Here is a 12,262-nt window from a genome sequence, read left to right as displayed (position 1 = left end):
CAGGTGACCCGGGCGGGGAGCAGGCTGCGCGGGCGGCTGCTGAGGAGTGAAGGCGGGGGGCGGAACCTCGCTCGGCTCCGCTCACAGCCTGGGCGCTGCGGGCTGCGGAGACGAGCCGAGCTGAGGCGGGAGAAGGGCGCGAGACACCCCACTTGACGGCCGGCGGCGCCCGCGGCCCTCAGAATGTTCCGCGAGGCGAGGGTTCTCCTCCCGCCCGTGGGCTGAGGCGGCGGCGGCAGAGGCCAGAAGGAGCGACATGCACCTGTCCGGCGCGGCTTAGAGGTCGCGGCAGGCGGGAAGTCCCGGCCGCCAGCGGGAGGGCTTTCTTGGCCGGGTCGCGGCCGCCTGCCGCTGCCGCGGGCCCAAGCCGGAGCGGCGGGGTGGGCGCCCCGACATGGCGGCCCGGAGCGCCCCGAACTGCCACCTGCGACTCGAGTGGGTGTACGGCTACCGGGGCCACCAGTGCCGCAACAACCTCTACTACACGGCGGCCAAGGAGATCGTGTACTTCGTGGCCGGCGTCGGCGTGGTGTACAGCCCGCGGGAGCACCGGCAGAAGTTCTACCGGGGCCACAGCGACGACATCATCAGGTACGGGGGAGGGGGGGCGGCCGTCGCCCGTGCGAACCGCTCGCGGAGTTGGCACTTGCGCGTCATTCCGGGTGCGGTGACCCGCTGCTGCCGGGAGCATCACCCCGGACGGAAACCCACCAGTGTCTTGTCCCGGATCCACCCTGGTGACACCCGGCGAACCCCTTTCCGTCTCGGTGTTCTAGAGTCTCTCCCCTGCGTCGGTGCGGAGACACCGGGCGTTCGGTTTTACGGCTTTGTGCCCTTCTCCCGCCTTCGAATTTATGAAAACTGCAAAAAGGTTATTTTGGTAGCGGTTTACTCCTTTAAATCCCGTCAGAGATTTCTTATTAAACGAATTCCGAAAGGGCCCGGGAGAAATCCTTTACCTAATGGGAAACTGATAAAGAAAGGCACCGCAAGCTGTGGGCTCTAAAATACTGGTCCTGGGAAGCGCCCCCAGTAGCATCCTGGAGGGCACTCACCTCCTGGCCATAATGATTAGTTCGGGTTTCACTGCCTCCTGTTATCAGATAGAAGAGAAACCCCGGCAGCCTTCAGGTGATTCATTGGAAATTAAAAATCTGCACACCTAAGGGCACTTTGGTAGCTGAACAAGCAGCTGAAAGTGAGTCTACTGATTTCCAATTCTCATTTCCTCTCAAGGACTCCTAAATAGATTTAGTGTTTTTTATTTAAATCACTTTTTTTTTTTTTTGCATTGTAATTTTGTTTTCAATGCTTGTTTACATTTTAGTGAGCCGGTATATTTGAAATGTAATTTCCAATCAGTGTCTCCGCAGGACTTTTCCGACAAAGTTAAAAGCTGCAGAAATTCTCCTAGGCCATCGGTTATGCTTCAAGCACAGCATTTTTGTCCTTGACAGGAGAATAGCTTTTAAAAGATTCTGGGAATGTGTTTGTGGGCTGCTGCTTGGTTTTTTTGTTTGTTTTGTTGTTGTTGTTGTTGTTGTTGTTGTTGTTTGTTTTTTAACAAGAGATTCTGTGATTTGACTTGGTTACTAAGTTATACTCCCTTCTTTATGTTCCACAGGACTTAAATCGGGCATTTGAAATCCAGTAGTTTGGTTTGGTGTTTTGTAGGCAAGATGCTCTGGCACTTGAATTCTGTAAATAACAGAGTTGTACTGCTAGTTTGCGTGTCTGTGCCTGTGTGGTTTGTAAATGGGAAAAGGGGGCCTAAAGGTAGAGCAAGATGGAGTAAAGATAAGGAGAGCAGAAATTGACATTCTGGAATAGGGAATGAGGTGGTATTTTTGTTCCTTGGTTGTGATTCACCCCAAGAGTAGAATTTGCCCCAGTTCTTTGTCGTTTTCTCTAATAGTTTCCGCTTTCTCTCTTTTTTCTTGTGTTAGGTCTCTCACAATACAGGGGAGGGTAGCTTTAGTTAGCTGAAGCAGCCTCAGCTGAAGCCCTCTTCCAGACAGTATGTTTGTTGGGTTGAATTCAGTAGGTGTGATGGGTGTGAAGGATTTTGAGGTCTTCTCATGGTGCACTTCTATTGTTTTTACTTCTTGGTAGTTGACAGCAGGATGGTACTAAGGCCTTCTGAAACTACATATGGTTTATTTGACGGGGATAAATGATGTTGTGTTTATCCTGCAGCAATTAAAGCTGTATTATATGTCACACTGCTTGAGTTTTTATAATTGTGTTTCAGTAAACATATATATATATGACTAATTTTTGCCATAAATGGATGCATGCTTATGATTTTATGCAAATGATTCATCCTTAAAATAATTTCTAACAAGAAGGTTTCCCCAAAAATTGCAGTGGGGTACTAAAATCTGAATCATGTAGTATCTTGAAATTGGTGGCATATATTTAATACAGTATCAAGAGTATAACGTAAACATCAGTGAATGAAAGGGCTCTGGAAATTTTATTTCAGCCAGTAATGACACAAATCATTCTTGTGAAATAGATCCAACAGATTTTCAAACCTTTCAATTTGTTTTCAATTCAATGTTTGAAGTAGAAGTATAGAAACTACTCCAGTAACTTTTCAATTATGTCATAGCAGAAAATGTAATACTCATAAATGTGATACATGGTGGAAAACAATGTTCCTGCAAAGTTAGGTTTAGTAATAAAAAAGTCAATACTGTTTTTACCATGTTTTGTTTCCATATTTGGTTGAAACTTGTGTAGAATTTATTGGTCAACTAGGACTTAGTCTGGGGCTAAGATTATTCCAGAATGAGCAGATTGTTCTTCTTAGATTTTGAAAACGTAGGTGCTATAGTAATTGTAAAGACTGATTCATGACCAGTCTGTCATGTGCTAACCAGTTCTCTTACCATTTTACTACATCTAGTATGGCCAGTGGTGGTGCCATGTGACTTGTCTTATTTTATCTGTGTTGCTTGTAATTGTCTTCTTTTTGCCATATCTCTATATATACTTCTCTGGTAATTTATTCTTTAGTTATATTTATTTTAGTACTACAGATTTATGTAGAAATTCATTTCACTGTCAGAAATCATATAGGAGGGGCACCTGACTGGCTCAGGCAGAAGAACATGTGACTTTTGATCTCAGGGTTGTAAGTTTGAGCCCCACACTGGGTGTAGAGATTACCTAAAAATAAAATCTTAAAAAAAAATAATACAGGAATTTTAAGGTCACTTTTTCTTTCTTTTTTTTCCCTCCCTACTGTGTCTCAAGTTAAAATGATAATGATAAAATTCTCCAGCTGTTAACTGTTTATTACAGGTTTAAATTATAAAATAACATAATTATAAAATATTCTAGACTACTGCCAGTTTTAGCACAAGAAGCACATCTATAGCTTGGTCTATATTTTGAAACTTTTCCCAGTTGTCTTCCCAAAGGATGAAATGACTTTAAAATTTTATTTTGCTAGTTACTTCCCAACACTTTTTGTCACGTTTGTTCTTGAAATGAATATTATTGACAGTTTTCAAATCACTTATCACCAGTGAAGACCACTCACTGATGGACTGTAGTTAGCTTGGTGCATTTTGTTACTTGATTCTGGTTTTCTTGTGCACATGAACCTCCACATTGAACAGCCTATGCCCATTGTTTGTATATTTTCTAGGTACAGAATTGAAGTTTTTTTTTTTTCCTAAACATGGTGAAAGTATCTCACAAGGTGATGATGAGACCAAATTACATAATGCATCTGAAATTGAAGGGAGTACCATATTATATGGTTGCAGGTTAGAATGATAATTATTCATTGCTTCTAGGTATGACTTTTTTTTCTTTAGACAAAATGAAAGGTGTAGTAGCTCTTTCCTTCAATTGTGGTAGGTGGTGTCCTTAAGAAAGGAAACTGACCAACCGTGACCAATAAGAACCTGGTGAGTGAGGAGAAGCCTGGCCTTAAAGCTTTCCCTCCCAAATGGTGGCTGAGCAGTGGACTCTGATGGATTGGGGAGGGGGGGGTGGGGAGGGGAGAGAAAAGGAAAAACTGATCAAGTCTCACCGTAATCTAGTAAAAGTGGTTTTTAACAGCTCTGTATTTATGGTATAGAAATTGAATTTATTCAGGGTGCCTGGATGGCTAAATTGGTTAAGATTTCGATTCTTGACTTGATCTCAGGGTTTGTGAAATTGATCCCCACATGGAGCTGAATGCTGACAGTGCAGAACCTGCTTGGGATTCTCTCTCTCCTCTCTCTCTCTGTCTCAAAATAAATAAACATTAAAAAAAAAAGAAATTAAATAATACAAGTCAAATTCTTGTTGGAAAAGCAGTTCAGAATGTCTGATCATTTTATGGTGGATCGGGGTTTTTTTTGTACCTTTACATGGGTTTAAGATACAACTTTTTAAGGTCAGGAAGGAATTACTACAAATCTACCTGTTGTCTGCTTATGTGTTTTCAGATATACGGTCAATATTTCTCAAACCAGGCTGATTATCAGAATCCTTTAAAGAGCTTTTTGCCAATTTTTTAGGCTCTTCCTTAGGTGCACTAAGTCAGAATCCTCTATATATAGTTGGAGCCTGGAAATCTTTTTAAAGTGCCCCATATAATCCTGTTTGGGAAGCAAACTGCCAGTCTGTATCCTAAAACATGCATGACTAGAATTCTCAACAAATAAGCAATTTGAAAAATGAGTATAAACCCTCCCTTCAAAGCTGGTACCATAATTTTCTTAAGCATTGTGTAATATTTAGAAGCAGTTATTCCAAAAATATTAGAATGTATACAGAATATACACTAGAATATATACAGGACATAAAATATCCCTGTGTTTAAGTTACTAGAATTTGGTGAGTTTAACTTTCACAGACAGTATGATGATTCTATTCTGTAAGATTTCATGTTATGTCTCTGAATATAAAAATATTTATGGTTGTTTTACAAATACTGCATGGTTTAAGGGATAACATTAAGAGATGTTTTCAGAGAAAGGTGAAATTATCTGGGGGCACCTGGGTGGCTCAATCAGTTGAGTGTCTGACTTTGGCTCAGAGCATGATCCCACAGTTCGTGAGTTCAAGCCCTGCATTGGGCTCTGTGCTGACAGCACGGAGACTGGAGCTTGCTTTTGAGTTCTGTGTCTCCCTCTGTCTCTGTGCCCCTCCCCTGCTCACGCTCTCTCTCGCTCTCTCTCTCTCTCTCAAAAATTAAAAAAAAAAAACATGAAAAAAAATTAAAAAGAATTATCTGGAATAACAGTTCAAGATATCATAAATGTAAATTAAATGTATCTTTATTGTTTACTTAAGGGAAAAGTCAGATTTTTAGGTTTGCATTATAATAACTATTGTTTTATAATGCCTCATTGAATATGCAGGGAACTAACAAAATATATTTTGGATATAAATTAAGGAAAACATGGAATAATAAATTCTTAGAACTATTAAGAACTTACTGTTCAAGGCCTTTTCACACCTCAAAGAAATACAGGTTTCCTCTGCTATCTGAAAGTAGCATGTTCCTATGAAACCTTTTATAAGCCAGAATGACATAAAGTGAAGAAGGTAGTCACCATTCATTTATATGGAAAAATTTTTGTGCATTCCTAGATCCCAAAAATAACTTCTCTTTGCTTTTCTGAAGCAAAGAGAATAACTTCTCTGCTTTTCTGTGCTTGGGACACATCTTGCTAATGGATGCACAAGATAAATTAAGATATAAAGCACAAATGCTCCCAGTCACAGTTCAGAACTATGACAGCTTGATGCTAGGATGCTGAATGTAGTTCCAAGCAAGGAGCTTGGTGGAGCCACTCTCCCTGGTTGGGGTACATGCTCTGTAACAGCTTGCAGTAAAACAAACACTGAATGCTGTTTTGCTTCTCGCCTTTTTTGTAAAAGCTGAACTCCTTTTCGGATTTCTTCAGTTAGCGGAAACAGGTACTAGTGTAGGTCTTTTGTGAGAGAGAGGTGGTGTAATATGAACTTTCAAAAAGCGGGAGTACCTGTATTTATTGAGCATTAGTTTTGTGTAAAGGTCCTGTCTTAAGATAGTCAGAGTTTAAAGACACAGTCAATTAAAGAATTACTTAAAATACTATGTGTACTAGGGGTAGCCTTGGTGTACCTGTAATCTGGTATGCTCATGGGGACATAACAGTTCACAGTGATGTTTCCTAGTGAATATATTACCTAAACTGGGTCTTTAAGGAAAACAGGAGGACATGTCATCAGAAGAAATGAGTGAAGGTGTAGCATTATGGAAGTAGGTAATATATGCAGTGGTCTCGTGTTAAGAGAGAATATTTGAAAGAGTATTTGTACTCGCTATCTTTAGTTCTTTTTCTGCCATTCAGTCCTGGCTCTTCTCTGTTTCACTGTAGCAGCTCTTGTCAGGGTCACCAATGATGTCCACGTTGCCACATTCAGTGGCTGGTTCTCTGTTCTCATCTTTTGATTTATCATCATCATTTGCCACAGTTGGTCACGCTCACCTCTTAAGACACTTTCTTCAGTGGCGTTTGGGACACATCTTAGTGTAGACATAGGTATTTCTTGGTTTACTTATTCTTTCAGCAAATATTTATTGAGTACCTGTTATTTGCCAGGGACTATTCTTTTTTTTAAATGTTTATTTATTATTTTTGAGAGAGAGAGCACGAGCAGGGGAGGGACACACACACACACACACACACAGAATCTGAAGCAGGCTCTAGGCTCTGAGCTGTCAGCAAAGAGCCCAACATGGGGCTTGAACCCAGGAACCATGAGATCATGACCTGAGCAGAAGTCAAACATTTAACCGACTGAGCCACCCAGGTGCCCCTAGGCTCTGTATTTTAACATTCTCAGGCAGTATGTGAACATATTAAAATTTGAAAAGCATGCTCTAGATCATTGGTTTTCAAAGTGTGTTCCTTTAACCAGCAGCATTAGCCTCACCTGAAAACTTGTTAGAACTACAGATTCTCAGGCTTCATTCTTACCTAATCAGGAACTTTAGGTAAGACTCAGCAGTCCATTTTAGTCACGTCCAGATGATACTGATGTAGTTTAAGTTTGAAAACACTGCTCTAGATTCCTGATTCTCAGCCCTGGCTGCATATTAGAATCACTTGGACAGTCAAAAAAACAAAGCAAACATAATAAAACTACCAATGACTGAATCTCATCCCTGCAAATTCTGATTAATTTGTTTAGGATAGCTCCGAAGTATAGTTTCTTTGTTGTTGTTTGCTTCTGTTTAAAAATTTTAAGCTTCCCAGATGATTCTAATGCAACCAGAGTTGAAAACCACTGTTCTAAATATAGTAGTAATCCATGTTTAGCTGGTGGGCTAGGAAGTCAACCTGAAAAAAACTTAAGGTCTGGTCAGATTTATTCACGTACTATTATGTGTCATATAACGATGTGGATAATTTGCTAGATATTGAAATCCCTTTAAAAACTTCAGACCTCTTCACTCTTACCATTACTATTTAACATAGTGCTGGAAGTCTTAGCCACAGCAATCAGACAACAGAAAGAAACAGAAAGCATCCAGGTGGGCAGGGAAGGAGTCAAACTTTGACTATTTGGAGACAACGTGATACTCTATATAGAAAACCCAAAAGACTCCATCAAAAAATTGCTAAAACTAATAGTTGAATTCAGCAAAGTTGCAGGATATAAAATCAGTTTGCAGAAATCTGTTACATTTCAATAAATCAATAACAAAGTAGCAGAAAAAGAAATCAAGGAATTGATCCCATTTGCAGTTGCACCCAAAACAGTAATACCTAGGAATAAACCTAACTAAAGAGGTAAAAGATCTGTACTCTGAAGTCAGCAAAGTCGCAGGATATAAACTCAATGTACAGAAATCTGTGGCATTTCTATACATCAATAATGAAGCAGCAGGAAGAGAAATCAAGGAATTTATCCCATTTACAGTTGCACCAAAACCCATAAAATACCTAGGAATAAACTTAACCAGAGAGATAAAAGATCTGTACGCTGAAAAATAAAGAAAGCTTATGAAAGAATAGAAGACACAAAGGAATGGAAAAACATTCCAGGCTCATGGGTTGGAAGAATAAATATTGTTAATATGCCGATACTACCCAATGCAATTCCTATTAAAATAACTCCAGCATTCTTCACTAGAATTCACCAGAATTCTTCACAGAGCTACAACAAAAATTTTTTTAATTTGTATGGAACCAGAAAAGACTCGGAATAGCCAAAATTATGTTAAAAAGAAAACTAAAGCTGGAGGCATCTCAATTCTGGACTTAAAGCTGTATTACAAAACTGTAATCATCAACACAGTATGGTACTGGCAGAAAAACAGACACATAGATCAATGGAACAAAATAGAGAACCCAGAAATGGACCCACAAATGTATGGCAAACTAATCTTTGACAAAGCAGGAAGGAATATCCAATGGAAAAAGGCAGTCTCTTTAGCAAATGGTGTCAGGGAAAACTGGATGGAAATGTGCAGAGGAATGAAAATGGATCGCTGTCTTACACCATATACAAAAATAAATTGAAAATGGATGAAAGACCTATGTATGAGAAAAGAAACTACCAAAACCCTAGAGGAGAACACAGGCAACAACTTCTTTAACCTCGTCTGGAACAACTTCTTACTAGACACGTCACTGAAGTCAAGGGAAACAAAAGCAAACATGAAGCATTGGGACTTCCTCAAGATAAAAAGCCTCTGCACAGCAAAGGAAACAGTCAACAAAACCAAAAGGCAGCCTATGGAATAGAAGATCTTTGTAAGTGACATATTGGATAAAGGTTTAGCATCCAAGACCTATAAAGAACTTATCAAATTCAACACCCAGAAAACAAATAACCCAGTTAAGAAATGGGCAGAAGACATCAATAGACAATTTTGCAAAGAAGACATCCAGATGGCCAACAGACACGTGAAAAGATGCTCGACACCACTCATCATCAGGGAAATACAAATCAAAACCACAAGGAGATACACCTCATACCTGTAAGAATGGCTGAAATTAACTCAAGAAACAGCAGGTGTTGGTGAGGATGAAGAGAAAGGGGAACTCTCTTACACTGTTGGTAGAAATCCAAACTGGTGCAGACCCTCTGGAGAACAGTGTGGAGTTTCCTCAAAGTTAAAGATAGAACTACCCTATGATCCAGCAATTGCACTATTAAGTATTTATACAAAGGATACAAAAATACATATTTGAAGGGGCATTTGCACCCGATTGTTTATAGCAGCATGATCAACAATAGCCAAACTATGGAGAGAGCCCAAGAGTCCACTGACTGATGGATAAAGAAGATGTGGCATATATATAAAATGGAATATTACTCAGCCATTGAAAGAATGAAATCTTGCCATTTGCGATGATACGGAGCTAGAATGCATTATGCTAAGTGAAATAAGTCAGTCAGAGAAAGAGAAATAACATACGACTTAAGTCATGTGTAATTTAAGAAACAAAATAGATGAGGGGTGCCTGGGTGGCTCAGTCGGTTAAGCATCCAACTTTGACTGAGGTCATGATCTCACGGCTCATGGGTCTGAGTCCCGCATCAGGCTCTGTGCTGACAGCTCAGAGCCTGGAGCCTGCTTCAGATTTCTGTATCTCCCTCTCCCCCTCCCCTGTTCATGCTCTGTCTCTCAAAAATAAATAACATTAAAAAAAAAAAAAACAGATGAACAAATGGGAAGGCGGGGAAGAGGAGAGAGGAAAACAAACCACAAGAGACCCTTAGAGGACTACAGTAGAGAACAAACTGACGGTTGATGGAGAAAATTGGGTGGGAGATGGACTAGATAGTGATGGTTATTAAGGAGGTCACTTGTGATGAGTACTGGGTGTTGTATGTAAGTGATGAATCCACTGAATTCTCCTGAAACCAATATTGCACTGTATGTTAACCAAAATTTAAATTAAAAAACAAAAGAAAACAAAAAACCTCCTGACTTGTTGCCTAAGGACCTCCCATGCTGGACTGCATAAATCTCTATGTTTGGAGATTACCAAAAAAAAAAAAAAAAGCAATCCTCAGTATGGTTTTCTGTTTATTGATGGATCTGGTCAGTATCATCAGGGACTTAAAACATTAAAAGGAAGATATCATACATCATCAGTTCAGAAAAATGCTCACTCACTGGGGACCTGAAAGCTTCACTTAATGGGCAAAGTTATGTGCATCCTGAATGTATCAAGATGATGTATCAGATGTTGATTTCAACAGACTCCAGGAACAGTTGCAGTGGGTCTGCCTGAGCAATTTGGGCCATGGAAAGACCAAGATTGTCCATTAATAAATTCCATTTTGGAGTCAGAATCTGCACTCAGAAATAAACCAAATATGTTAATATTTGATAGGACATATAAATACATCAAAAGGACAGATCATCCCTACCCTGTGAAATTCTAAAGTGGATGTATTTGCACAGACAGTTCAGATAGCACAATAGGTACATGTCCAGTCAGAAAAGTAGTGGAATGCTGTGTTTTGAAGGGCGTGAGACCACATGTTGCTGTTAACCAAGCATAAAGCAGCCACTAAAGAGCAGTCAGACTGGCTTCAGTCTGTAAGGCCAGCAAGTTCTGCATTGTGTCTCAGTATGGATCAGTATTCTGAGACAGCATAGCACACTGGCAAGGGGTTACACCTAACCAGCATAAACAAGCTGCTTTGGTTACTGTGGTATCTGTTCTAATTACAGGTAGATCATGGCATCACCATATTGGCCAAAGACTGCAATAATGGGTACAAAGGCCTTCATAGCTCCTGGATTTCCTATCTAAAGTATTACCATCTGTTGGACAGTGTAATTTAAAGGTGAATTGGATTGTTAAAACGTCAAGTGAAATAACAGTGCCTGTCTTAAGACACTGGCATGCATATCCATCTGAGGTAGTAAGCATAGGGGAAAAACACTAACTTCTTGGTGTTGGTTGAATACTAGAATGAGGGGATAGGCATGGGACAAAAGATTGGAGTCCATACGCAGGCTCAATTCATTATAACACCACAAAATTCTTTATTTTTCTTCTGGGATGGACAGCCCATAATGTTGGATTGGCAAACAGGAAGTTCCGATTGTAGGAGTTGTTAACTCAGATTTCACTCTAAAAGTTACCTTGTTATTCACAACTGGGGGGAGAATATCTGGTTTTACTTTAATCCAGAGGCTGGGGAAAATAGGGATAAAGCAGAGAGACAGATGGGACATGAAGTGAGAATTCTGGATTATATCATTGCTATGGATGGATGGTGTCAACATCTTGACGGAGCCCAAAAAAGGGAGAGATCATTGTCATGGATGCTTAAAAGCATGGAATATGAGGCATAACAGAGAGTACCTGATTGAAATTAAAGAACCAGAAATAAATTGTTGGCAAGAGAAGTGTACATAGCCTATTCCCCAAATCAGAAGAACTGAGCCGCGCAGGTTCCTTGTCAAGGAAATGCTCCTGCTCTTCCTGTGAATCATGTACCTAGTTCACCTCCAACAAAGAGGACAACCATTTTCTGCCTCAAATCCATTGGAATCTCTTTTCAATTCCATGGGAGACTGACTTTCTTAGGAGATACAGTACTAGAACCACTGCCTCCGGTGGGGAAGCTCTCATTACATATTTATTTCAGTCTGTGGAGTATAATTAAAATTGCCACAGGCAGTTGCTCTTAAGAATTTTTCAGTTTTTGCTTGGAATGATGTTGCTCGTGATATTATTTAAATTAGCCACAAGATGATGATGTAACCAAGTCTAACCACCTCAGTGTCCATATTTTTACAGGTGGTTGATCAGGTGCAAGGCATAATACCCAACCAGGAGTGGAAAGTGAAAGGCCATTCAAAGTCTTGTAACATAGGTGATGACTAACTACAGACTCTATAGATTAGTCATCATTACTTGGTTGCAGTGTGACTTTTCTAATTATTAACTTGTGGACAATATTATTTAGCAAAGGTGGCACTACTAGCATGGTAAGAAATATTACTGGTAACCTGTATGTTAGATGGCATGCCCTTGGAAAGGGTAATATTTGTAACCCCGAAGAGACTGTGTAAGAGAGTGAGGGTGACTTGATAAGGAGTATGAGAGGGGCACCTGGGTGGCTTAGTTGGTTAAACATCCAACTCTTGATGTCGGCTCAGGTCAGGATCTCACAGGTTGTGAGAGCAAGCCCTTTGTTGGGCTCTATACTTAGTGTGGAGCCTGCTTGGGATTCTCTCCCTCTGCCTGCCCCCCTCCCTCCCTCCCTCCCTCCCTCCCTCCCTCCC

General features: G+C 40.4%; 1 protein-coding gene across 10 annotated transcripts in view; it reads left to right on the top strand.

Moving 5' to 3' along the window:
* The first annotated feature begins 340 nt into the window (after window positions 1-340).
* Window positions 341-12,262, top strand: part of EML5 (EMAP like 5) — a 181,420-nt gene continuing 169,498 nt past the window's right edge. For 6 of the 10 annotated variants that reach the window (XM_040477952.1, XM_040477951.1, XM_040477950.1 and 3 more), the window contains exon 1: window positions 343-591. In XM_040477952.1, coding sequence (XP_040333886.1) covers window positions 395-591 — 197 coding nt within the window. In that variant the 5' untranslated portion in view covers window positions 343-394. Of the gene's footprint in view, window positions 592-12,262 lie in introns of all 10 variants that reach the window. The other 4 variants (XM_040477957.1, XM_040477958.1, XM_040477954.1 and 1 more) reach the window with 2 other exon arrangements.

Source organism: Herpailurus yagouaroundi, unplaced genomic scaffold (genome assembly GCF_014898765.1).
Source record: "Herpailurus yagouaroundi ecotype Mexico unplaced genomic scaffold, PumYag 141, whole genome shotgun sequence".
NCBI classification, from domain to species: Eukaryota; Metazoa; Chordata; class Mammalia; order Carnivora; family Felidae; genus Herpailurus; species Herpailurus yagouaroundi.
Note: the sequence above shows the minus strand (reverse complement) of the source record. Positions and strands in the feature narration are given on the sequence as shown.